General features: G+C 40.3%; 1 protein-coding gene across 15 annotated transcripts in view; it reads left to right on the forward strand.

Annotated features, from left to right (window-relative positions):
• PTPRK (protein tyrosine phosphatase receptor type K) overlaps positions 1–12,371 on the forward strand; it is a 1,135,739-nt gene that overhangs the window by 1,034,219 nt on the left and 89,149 nt on the right. For all 15 annotated transcript variants that reach the window (XM_085611847.1, XM_085611842.1, XM_085611846.1 and 12 more), the window contains 3 exons: positions 2,279–2,355; positions 7,997–8,033; positions 11,038–11,135. In XM_085611847.1, coding sequence (XP_085467973.1) covers positions 2,279–2,355; positions 7,997–8,033; positions 11,038–11,135 — 212 coding nt within the window. The remainder of the gene's footprint in view (positions 1–2,278; positions 2,356–7,996; positions 8,034–11,037; positions 11,136–12,371) is intronic.

Genomic DNA, 12,371 nt, shown 5'->3' on the forward strand with positions numbered 1-12,371 from the left:
CCTTGCATCATGAAGTTTTACATTTCACTGCAATTTAAGCTTTACTAAAACCCTGTCAGCCTAATAAACATAGCTGAAATAAGGAACGAAGAGGCCTTTTCTTCTACATAGAAAATTAGGCCTTGCAACATAAAACACATTACAATCATTATTTCAGCATAATCATCTTATACTCATACGTGAGTAACCTAAATTCTAACTTTTAACATGTCCTACAATTACTTAATACATTACATCATTGCAGAACTAAAACATTAAACGTAATACAAATACATTGCATAATAACTGATGGCCTTTATTTCACTCAAGGCCTGATTACATTTCTACATCTTCTGTATCTACGAGTATATTTCTATGATAATTCTAAACATTCTTGAATTATATGCGGGTGCTGACTAACAGAGAGTATGGTGCACCCCTACAAATCTTAACACCAGTGACACTCTCTCAGTAACTATAAAGTGCAGCACATTAGCGTGTGTCCCTCGTGTCAGAAGAGCGCGGGACGGAGGTCACTCTTTTCGTGCCCTCGCTCACCGAATCTGGAATGCCCTTCCTGCTAACATCAGAAGTATCCAAGATCATGGCTCTTTTAGGAAGGCTATGAAGACCTATCTCTTTCCAAATTAACTTCTTTCTCCTAACTCTGCGGCCTTTTGTTCTCTGTTGGTCTTTGGGATTAGCGCTGGGACGCCCCATTGCTGGGGCAGCCATGCTACAAATCTTTTACACATAACACAACACACCCTGTTCATGCTGATCTGGCCTCTCGGCATCCGCCATTTTGTGTACCTTCCTTATCGAACGTAGCGTCAGCCTGATTAACACAAATCATTATCATGCACTTAAAATTAGGATCTAATGACATTTAAGAAAAAAACAGACAGGAGATGTTAGTGCTGTCTTGCTCACAAAACCCTGGACATATTATTGAATTTTTTAAATGCATAAAAATCTGTGATGAGCTCTTCCAGTGTCTCCAGTCTTTTCTCCCACCGGCACATCACTGACCAGTAAGCAGAGCACTTGGCTGGTACAAATTACTAGTGCTAGTTGCCCTACCAGGATTTTTTCGAAGAATCTGATAATTTAGTCACTAAAAGCTGCTGAAATGGTGGTCACAGTAAGAACTGGCAGATGGCTGAAGCGCACCCATTTCACGCCTGCATCCCAGTTTGCCATCTGTGATTTGAATGGCAGTGCGGTGCCAGCTGTAGCAGCGTCCTTTGTGTGACCTCCCTTACTCTTTTGTATATGAAATTTGATACAAAGCATGTTCGCCAGTGTGCACTATTTAGATACAATGGGGTGTTACTTTGGCATCCAATAACTCCTCGAGGCTGCAGTGGTAGGAGAAAGGCTGAGTCACGGGACTCTAACACGGGAGTGCCTCTAGCTGCAACGGTGGCTGTGCTTTTTTGCCATGAACTCTCTGCCATCGGCCTTGCTTTACACGAATGTAGTGCAAGCAACCCTCTGGCAAATGCCTGTGCCTCTGGAACAGGCATTTGGACGCTTATAGAACTTGTAGCAGCCCACACACTGGCGTTCTAAGCAGTCGGAAACCATTTTCAGAGAGATTTGGTTTTTTAGCAGATTGTCACAGTAGTCTTCCACAGTTTTCTGTCAATGTTTTAGGGACCCCATCCAAGTGCTCCAGTTTCCACATCAGCAAGTTAATTGCCTGCATGTCTATTATCTTAAAAATGTGTATTATTAAAAGCCCTTTTAGTGTTGGCTTTAGAGCAGAGCTGCATGGAAATCTGCAGTCTAAAATGCCAGAGTGTGCATTGGAAACACCTTTGCGTCTCTACAGTTACTGGTTCTGTCAGTCCAATTAATAATAAGAAAAACGGTTCATGTGTAGATGAGAATTGTATTAAAAAGTGTGGTATTAATTCACGTGCCCCCGATGAGCATGTTATCGAATTGCCAGTCTTGCAGCTGCCATGAATGTTTGCTCCTTTATATGCTTTGTCTTATCAGTAAAGTCATTCACGTACAAAGAGCAACAACCTGACATGTCAAAGTTTACACCAAAACTAGGTTCACATCAATGCCATATTTAAAAGATGATCATCCACTCTAAGATTTAGTTATTTTTAGGTTCGTTTACATTAGTTTCATATACATTTATCTTGCATACATGTTCTGAAAATGTGGCATACACATGATCCTCCTCTATGTATACTGGTCATCTCTTTTCTAGTCCTAGTCAGAAGTGAAGTTGTTACCAAGAGTGGATTATTGATTACTTATTTTTCTTCCCCTTGTGTAGATGATCACTCCCGTGTCGTCCTGCAACCCGCTGAGGAAGACCCATCTTCAGATTACATTAATGCCAACTACATAGATGTAAGTATGTTGCATGTTGTCACCCATGCCGATTTTCCTTACTCCTTCCACCTTCTGTATGTGAAACGTTTTGCATGTCATGCTTCTATGAGTTGATTATTTGCCTTTTGTACAAAAAAAAAAAGTACGAAATGCTCTTTGCTTTGTTCGAAGTCTTAGTACTCACTGATGTTGTTGTGCTTTCTTTCACACCTGACTTTGTTTTGGGCTGTAGATTTGGCTGTACAGGGATGTAAGTACCTCTATATGTCCATAACAGACCCCTGTAATAAATATTTATATTAGCTGTCATTCCCAATTACTACTAATGCTGTGCATGTGTCATTCAGCCGACCACATTTTCTATTTGTGCTTTCTTCGTACCGTCTAAAGTAAGATCTCCATTCAAAAAGGACAGCTTAGTCGTGCTCTGTTTACCAGCATATTGTACTGTACAGGACATGCTAGACAAACCATTCACCTTTAGCAAAGCTCATGAATCCTTTAGTCACTCATGCTCATTGCATCTCATTTTTGTTTCTTGGATGTTATGGTTATTCCTGGCAACAGTACTTCCTTGAAGGGCTGGGGCCTAGCTTGTCTGACAGATTTGAGTGAACGTTCAATTGGAGAATTTGGAGAACATAGTTCAATGTCTTGATGGGAGAGGTTGATGAACCCCAACCAGCTTATTCGAAGATGAGTCGTTCACATCCATATGTTCCTTCTAATCTATAAGTTATGTACAGGCCGAGCGGTGTTTTTTGACGAAACACAGTTGCTCGTTTGTGACTGTAAAGCAGTGATACGTAATATGCACATGACGGAGTATGTTGCAGTGAGGTAAAACTCGAGGCAGAGACCTCCGCTCCTTGGAGCTTCTAGTTCCTTCTTTATGCGGTCAGAAGTGTTTGGACACCTTAACTTCAATCTTAGTTTATCTTATGAAGGGTGAAGTGGGAAAGGAATAAGGTGGAAAGTGCATCCAAAAATCTGAATAAAAAATTAATTTAATTCTGTTTGTCTTGCCTAATGAAATGTGACGTGCTGTAGACAAATTTCACATACAAAAGGCGGAAGGTTCTTTCTGTCTCGATTGACTGCAAAACAGAGGTTTGCTAAAATGGCATGACGAGCCACTGTTGATGTTCTTAGCCAGCTAAATGTTTTAAAACCTCTCGATGCAGAAAAAGGAAAGTTTTCCCTCTCTTTTGTTAGACTGTTGTTATCTCTGATTTTCATGTACCGAGGGATCTGGTGTATTTTATTGATTGGGGCTTTTGTTGTAGCTGTTTTGGAGTCATGAAGTGTTGCCATTGGCAGTTGTTCAACTTTTTTAAATAGCCCCCGTCTGCACCAAGGACTTTATTTTCTCCTGAACAGCTCACTCATGGCTCATATAATCAATAAAGATATAGGAAAAGCATTGCCATGTAAAGAGAACATTTATAAATATGCTCCTATGATAATAACCATACTTTTCAAAAATATGAAATGCTTGCATGTATCCTCTTTGTGCCCACGGTTTGTTATCAATGTAGTATATTGCATCTTACGTGTATCCTTATGAATGGACTGCTTTACCGTTGTGTGTGTGTATACATTTCTTGCTTTGCACAATATAATTATACTTTACAAATGCAACCTGTCCTAGCTTTTCTGCTGCTTGGATAGGTTGTTTCTGCTAGGTAGTAATGTGATCTGAAAAAGAAACAACCAAAACAAGAATGTATCTATGGAGGTCGCACAATTTCATCTTTAAGAAATTTTAGGCCCTGCTGTAATCCTGAATGTAAGTCCATTTACAATGCTCGGGTCATCATAACCTGACCCTAGCCTTCATGGCTAGGTTAAGCTCCATTCTTACACAAACACCACTGTTTTGCAAGTTCTACAAGGGCTGAATGTAAAACAGAAGATATCTGTGCATGTGTTGTGTACGTTCCCCTCTGCTTGAGGAACTTGGCATCTATCTCTGGACATTCAGAGTGTACAACGTGTGCAACGCTGGTTCAACCAGGCATGGTCTCTGGATGGACTTTGTGTCTTTCCTCTAATCATAAGAAGTGTTCTGCCTTTATGCTGACAGACGATCATCGTTGCTATCAGCATACCATTGAAATCTCCCGGTTTGCATGAATCTTCTCCGTGAAGCTTTCTAGCATGAAATGCTTACACGGTTTTGTGGCATCTTACATTCATTTGCTGTCAGTCAAAAAGCCAAGGATGTTGACGGTTTTACCGTCCTTTATTTAAGCGATGGCTCATAGTCCAATTGTGTATACGTTTATTTATTTTCAGTCTTTTTCTTGACATTTCATTTACTTTTCGTGAGGCGCACGATGGTCATCATAGGTAGCTTATGTCGCAAGTGTGCTGCCCTACATAATATGTTGATTACGTGTTTGTGGCTGCAGGTTTAGCTTGAGGATTTTTAAATAGAGGATTGGGAGTTTCAAGAGACCTTGAGCCTCTCCACTGTTAGTTGTCCTTATGAGAAGCTACTCCAAAGTCTGTTGGAAAGCATGCCACATATCTCAAGTGATAAGCAAACTTTCTGTTAAAAAAGACTAAACGAAAAATCTCATGGTGTATGCGTGTTTTATACTAAACTGCAATGCCTTACCTTAATCTGCCTCATTCCAAAATGATGACCGGGAAGTGTAGTAAATGCAAAGACTTTTATCCTTTCCTGATACTTCTTCTCTTGGCATGGTATTTATGGGTTTTGGACTTACTTCATGAATCCACACTCGTTGGAAGGCAGGGGCACGATCGATCTCTGGTGCTGCCACAAAGGTCCCTCACCGTGATAGTGTACGCACAGACACAAGCTAGGTAAGGCACCAGCAAGGGAACCAATACAAGAGAAGGGGAGAGGCAGCTCAGAGGAGACCAGCAAGTAGAGGTGGAGGCAGGTAGGGCCAAACTGATTAGATATAAAGATACAAATCTGGATCTAGCCGCAGATACCTTACCGAACCCACCCATCCTCCCCGCTCTGCAAACTGATTTCTAGGGACAGGGATGACCTATTCCAGGACCATAGTTTTGCAACACCAGTGGTCCGTGTTCTTCATGGCTCTGTGCTCCTGGCGTGGAAAATCGTGAGAAGAAACTGACATCAACTTGCCTCTGTGACGCTTAAATAGGTACTGCGACGTAACGTCCGTGACCGACAACAGACACAGAGCCGATCAACGACACCACCACCTATGGACGCGCACTTGTGTTAGTCAAAATCTCCTCTGCCTCCTGATGTTGAAGTCAAATAGTCCAAAGGCCAGTTGGCCGTTAGACCTGCTTGCACAAAGGAAGCACAAGTCATTGAAGACTTTCTAGTAAGAAATGCCTATATGGAATTCTCCATTAAAGTAAAGTGCCTCATTACATAGAGAGAGGTGTGGCGCATTGGTTGACTCCGGAGTACGGGCCACAGTTCAATCCCCGGCGGCAGCTCAGCATAATGTGACTCTGGGCAATGGCTCACTTAATCTCCCCGACAGCCTCCCAGTGCCTGGATACCGTTAGGGGTGATAAGTTTGCGCTTTACAAATGTGGGATCATTATTATTACATCAGACTTTAAACTTTCTCTGCTTCAGTGCTCTTAATCACTAAGTTAAGGCAAGTGGCTGAACTTTATGCACCTAAAGAAGCAGTGCTCCCACATACCTACCTGTTTGTAGTACTCTCCTGGGATTCCGATTGTATCGCTGACTCTTCCAAGTACTTGTCAGAATTGAAACATAAATGAACACCAACGTATTAGTTGAAAAAGGTCGCGCTTCAGAGGCAAGAAGTTTCAACCTAATTTGCTGGGGTGACTTAACATCCGTGCTTTAAATGGGTCAGGACGGTCAGCCACAGAGTACCTGCACTACTTTATTTTGAGAGTGAGCGTGTACCTGCATTTCCCAGCAGTTGTGTAAAACTTTGAATTGAAGTGTACCAGCTCTTCTTATAAGGAAGTAGGTAGTCTGTTAAAAGGTACCTGCGCTTCTATTATTCCTTATCAAGCACTGCTGGGCATGTAGAGGGAAGGCAGTGCAGAAGTTCTGCTAACACTGAAGACTATAGTTTCTTGTTAGATAGGGGTTATACTTAAAATAAAAGAACGTTGTGGTTTATCTATAATTCAAGAGGTATCTTTTCCAGACGTAAGCAAATTGTTTTCTCGACTGCCGCATAGACTAGTTTGTTGCACATTTTCTTTGAGGCTCATTGTACAACAACAAACTACCTAGCAACCAACTCCTACTGTGTTGCCTTTACTGCATTTTTCCCTAAAACCAGTGCTCCAGCCCACATGTAATTTTATTTCACAAAATGGCAGCCTCGAACCTTTGAGATTGTGATGATGGAACACTGTCCACTCTAGAAGTCCTATACCGGATGGCAGTGTCAGCAGATGGTGGGGTGATGTCAGTAGGTGGGTTTGGTTTTCCTACGAGGAATGTTTCAACTTACTTCTACCCTGGGTATTTCACTCACTATCAATGTAGCAATCTAATTTATGAAAGAATATGTTCTAAGATCCGGGCCGTAGCAGGCACCAGGTGTTTCCCCGGTGGTCCACAAGGGTGGAGGCCGGTTTTGGACCCTTGGGGGCCGTTTTTGTTACCGGGCCGGTTTAGCAGCATAGCTGCAATATCTGCCCCCGTAACAATAGCAGCTGCAGTGTTTTACAGGCGCACCCACCCCGACCCGCCACCCTCTACTCAATTGCCAGGGCTGGTTTGCATTCCCAGTTCGGCCCGGTCTAAGATACCGAAATAAAAATATAGCATGCACGTGTGTGTATTGTGGTTTAAATAATACAGTGCATGTTAGAACCAACCGGTTGCTAAGAGAGAAAGTGAAATATAACAAGCATTCGCAATGCAATTGGTCTCGCATTTGCGAGAGTTTAAGCTATTGGCATTGTAAATGACAATGTCTTACATTTATTTGTTTTGATAATTAACACATAAATAAAGGCATTGTCATTTACAATGCCAATAGCTCAATCTCTTGTAATTGCAAGATCTATTTCATTTCAAAGAAGTGGTCGCCATTGTCCTGGGTTGCTTGGAAAGTGAAAGCGCACATTGCGTGCTGAATGTTGCAGGAAAGCATGTTGTACCTACAGTAGGGGAAACTCGTTAAAGAAAATAGTGCTTACCGACTAAATAAGACATACTGTTTGACAACAAAGTTAAAGGGCCATTCCTCATTGGAGATTACAAATGAAGACAAGGTATTGCTAAGGAGGGACTAACAAGCCTATTAGCGAACCGAAAGCCAGTATATACAAAGGCCAATGACACAAGCCAAAGAAAAATATGGGTGGGGAGTGGGCGGAGCTTCAAGTCCACACTCGAATACAGCATGCCCTGCTGACCAGAGCATGCAGTGCCCAGGCTCAACATAAAAACACTTCTATACCAAGTATTGACTTTTCGGAGACCTGCTTCTTGATTGGAGAGTCATAGCTCGTTTGCAGTGCTCCTTAGCAGATGCTAAACAGTAAATTAACAGTGGTTCTTTCTTCATTACTGGCATGTTTTGGAATAGCTGTGTTTTGAAAGTCCATGCATGCATGAAACCAGGATGTCTTTACACTGTCTACAAAACCATAATCTGATAGCTCTGCAAATTAATTATTCCTTTCCCTTCTGCAGGGGTATCAGAGACCCAGCCACTACATCGCAACACAAGGTAAGAGCTCATCCAATCATTTCGTTTCAATCAAGCATCCCTCTGCATGCATTCATTTCAAGGAAGCACACACATATAGCAGAGCGCCATTGATGTTAGTCACGTGACATGAATAGCTGCTGTTTCTCCAACCCTACAGCAGAACATTTATCTATTTTTGCCCAAGTTTATCATGTCAAATTAAAACACGTTTGCCCTTTTATATTACAGCTAGTCGAGACTGGATTACTCAAGGTAATCCTACAAATATTTTTACTTGGGTAAAACTTAGTCCAGAGAGCAAGCATAACCTGCATGACTTGGTGGTGTTAGCAAAGCAGAGAGTCCAGCCAAGGTTATGTTAGTTTCAATCTGTAGTACGATTTGTCAACAGCATGTTCAGGGCAGCCACCAGGATGGAATTTGGAAATCATTCCTTAGCTCTGTAAAACCATTACCCTCCTACACGCAGACTGTCTGCACGAAGTTGTTTTTTATATGGATCGACCCCTTGTGAGTGATTTTCTCTGTCCTGGCTAAAGTCTCCAATCGTAATGTTTTGCCAGAATGCCCATTGTTTTGGTGTTACATCAATCCACAATGTGTATATATATATATATATACATATATTTTTCTAAATCAATTTTGATTCAAATTTTCAACTGCGTAATATGTGCCTCCACTCTCTGGATGCATTGGTGTCTGAATTATTGGTGATTAATTCAAGTTTCTCAAGTTCAAATTCCATCAAGGTTGACACTGCCTTTCATCCTTATGATTATGTGAACATTTTGTGAACGTTTTTGGGAACAATGCATTTGCGTTCATTTGTGATGTCAGAATAAGGCTTTCACTGCCTGTCGCCCTAGACCCTGAAATGCAAGCAGCCAAGTTCTGGATGACTGAAAGCATCATGAATTTTAAATTGTGTTCACATATCAATTCCCATTCAAACTGATTTTGCCTAAAGCAGCTAATCACTTGAAATGGTTAATCTGTTTCTGATAATTTAATCCAAGTTCTGTACATTTGCAATGGTTTTTGAAAATATTGACATAAAAGTAATGTTATATATAATTATATCGTATAAAAAAAGAGTGTTGTGGGAATGTTGGAAATTTGGAGCACTTGTTCATGTTTAAGGAAAGGTTACCATTTTTGAGGAAAGTTGTATTTAAAGACTTTCTTTGACTGCAGAAAGATTGAACTGTGGGATTCTTGCTTGGTTTGTCCGAATGTAACACTGCTCACGCTTCTACGCAGGATTGGATGCCCACTACTTTCTCTCCCCTTTTCGCTTTGGAGTGACCTTAATTTTTTCTACCCTCTAGGAAATTGCCAAAACATTAATTTAACCTAACTTTTCATGCATCATAGCTAAATTTCTCTGTTGCGTCAGTTAGACAATTCCATATTGTATTCGTACTGTATTCTTTTGCCAGTTCTTTTTATTTTTCTTGGTTTGTATTTTGGTTATATATTTTTTCTTTATTTTCTGTGATTCATTTGTATTTCGTTTTATGGTTTCGCAATTATAGTTGAGATATACACAGATCTGCTACTCTTGGGGCTGGGGGTGTGATGTCTAAAATGTACATATAAAATAGCTGCTGTGTTTTTCCCATTAGTAGTATTGGTTGGTAGACAGTGGAAGTAAAATACAAACTCTTATCGGGCTACAGGGCCACCATAAGGACGCGTGTACATCCAGCTGCTGCATTGTCATCCCTGCACACTGAAGCACTGGTTAAAAAAAAGATATATATATTTATAGGCAATGCATTAAGCAGTGCAAGAACTGCCTACAAAATGTGTCATGAATAGGGGCCAGCTTTGAATATAAGCCTGGCATACGACTTTGCTAGAAATCTAGGGTTGAAAGTGTCTTCTGCTGCAGCGTTGTAAGTGCTGTTGTATCTTAAGGCACCTAGGCTGTGAGGAGACAGATCCTAAGCGGTGTCATAGGAACATCTTGTAGTCAGTGGTCGAAATGTAGAAAATAATACGGTGCCGAGATATCTGTTCTCAAATATTAAATTCCTCTCACTTTTGGGAGGAAACTTTAAGGAAGTTGGCGTAAAATAGTAATTCTTTGTATAGGAAAGTCATATATTGACGCTTCAAGGTAAGTTTTAAAAGTCTGTTACTTTCCAGAGTAAGTGTGTATCCAAAAAAACCCAAACAAGGTGATTGTTTGAGTATAACGTACAAATCAACCCACCTTTTAAAGCGACCTTTGGGTCTTGAGAGTTGCTGTAAATTAGAACTAACTGGTACTATTTTAGTGCAACATTGTGTTGACTTCACTGAGGGCCAAGCCTGCATCGTGTTCGCTCAGACCATTGACATATGAAGCCAAAATACTTCAACTAATTTTCCCCTACTCCAGAGAAGACAATAAATCAGTATGAAGTGAAATTAATTCTTCATATATTGCAACATTTTATAACATGAAATACCAATAAGCTTCTCCCCACATCTGCAGCCTTTAATGTTCCCTAATCGAAACAGAGCAAAAGCAATGGGTAAAAATCTTTTGTTTGGAACAGTGTAACATGTCGTAGCCACCGTTACATGGACCTGTTATTTGTGGGCATGTGCAGCTCCCAGCGGGTTGCCTGTAGTCCTGGCCCCAGCCACAAGGGTTATTGTAATGCTAGCACCCTTGCAACGAAGAGTGGAAAAACTAGCCAGAATCTTAAAAGTGATTATTTCTCCTCAAGTTGTAGATCAGTGTGTAGGATATGATTTACTTATGGGTATTGGGGAATTTGTACCTACATGGGTTCAGACCCTCCAAATAAACCAAAAATAATCAAAAATAGGCATGATTTACAGCGGGCATAAACCTAAACACGTCTGAACCTAAGAACTGATATTTAACAACAATACTCCTTTAAGACTTAAGTGTTTGCCCTGGTTCCCTTATAATGTAGTTGACGTTCTACCGCTATAAAGTTTAAAATATGTAATTCCTGTTGGATTAGGAGTACTAATTTGTTCTAATAATATGCTTTATTTGCAGGCCCAGTTCACGAAACGGTTTATGATTTCTGGAGGATGATTTGGCAGGAGCAGTCTGCCTGCATTGTGATGGTGACAAACTTGGTTGAAGTTGGGCGAGTAAGTAGGATTGGCTTCTCTTTTGAAAATTTCCTTCATAGATGTACACCATTTTTGTGCATGAGCAGTAGTTGCTGAGTTTATGCCGTATATAGTGATCTGAATTTGTTAGATCTTATATTCCAGTAACATTGTGTTTTGGTTTCACACTACTAAAAACATCAAAGGACATGTTAGAATTCATCATAAACTAAACATGAAATATATGCAATTGGTTCTCCCCCTTTATTGGTCAAAATGTCCCCCATACCCACTAATCAGGAAATGTTCTATTTTCTTATAAATTAGATGGTCTGTTTACTACTTGCACCCAGTAATAAATATTATTCTAAAATAAATACGAGTCAAAAATAGCAAAAATATAAATATGGACTAAACATTAAAGCATTTGAAATATGTTGGAAATGGTGGTAACTAGACCCATTTTTGGGTACGTCTTAGCACTCATGCTATTGTTCACTCATTTCTTGCCATGTTACTAAAAACAAGGAATAACGAAAATATTCCTAGCTTTCGTAACAGAAAATTTTAATTCTATTAAGGACTCGGAGGAGAGTGTTATGCTATTTTTCTTTGGTTTTATTTCACAGCAGCCTTGTTAAGCATTTAACAATAAGCCATCTTTCCCATCAACCATAAGGAAAAAGAATACAGATTAGCCAATAGGAACACAGATAGCCCCCTCTTTCTTCAGGCTTAAAAGATCATACCCGTCCAGCATGTTATTACTATTTGAGCACTTCTTTCCTTATAAAGATACAGAACAACATAGGTGAGAACTACAACCTCTTAAGGTTAAATAACCATTATACACCACTTTTGCAACGTCAACCTTTGCAACAATTCTTATATAATCTCCAGGATACCATATAACATTTGCATTATAATAATTGATCTAAATATCTAAAATATTGTTTACTTACAACCAATAATCCTCAATAGAACTGAAACTATCTGTTATGAAAGCTAGGACATTTTTAATTATATGTCCGAACCAGGAGCGAGGATTATGGTAGTTCAAAGCTGATTTACCACTAGAGTTTCCGTGTCTACCACCCGTTTGAAGTAGAATTGTTTGAAGGTTGAATCTGCAGCATTCCTGATGTCTTCCAACCGGGCCCGTAGGGCAAAAGCTTTCAAAGCAATAGCACCCCTAGTGGAATGCGCACCAAACATGGAAGTTTCAATGCGTGCCGTCTACATTATCCATCTAGCTTGCAGGGGATGAGACCTCAT

The sequence above is a fragment of the Triturus cristatus genome, chromosome 6 (assembly GCF_964204655.1).
Source record: "Triturus cristatus chromosome 6, aTriCri1.1, whole genome shotgun sequence".
Lineage (NCBI taxonomy): Eukaryota > Metazoa > Chordata > Amphibia > Caudata > Salamandridae > Triturus > Triturus cristatus.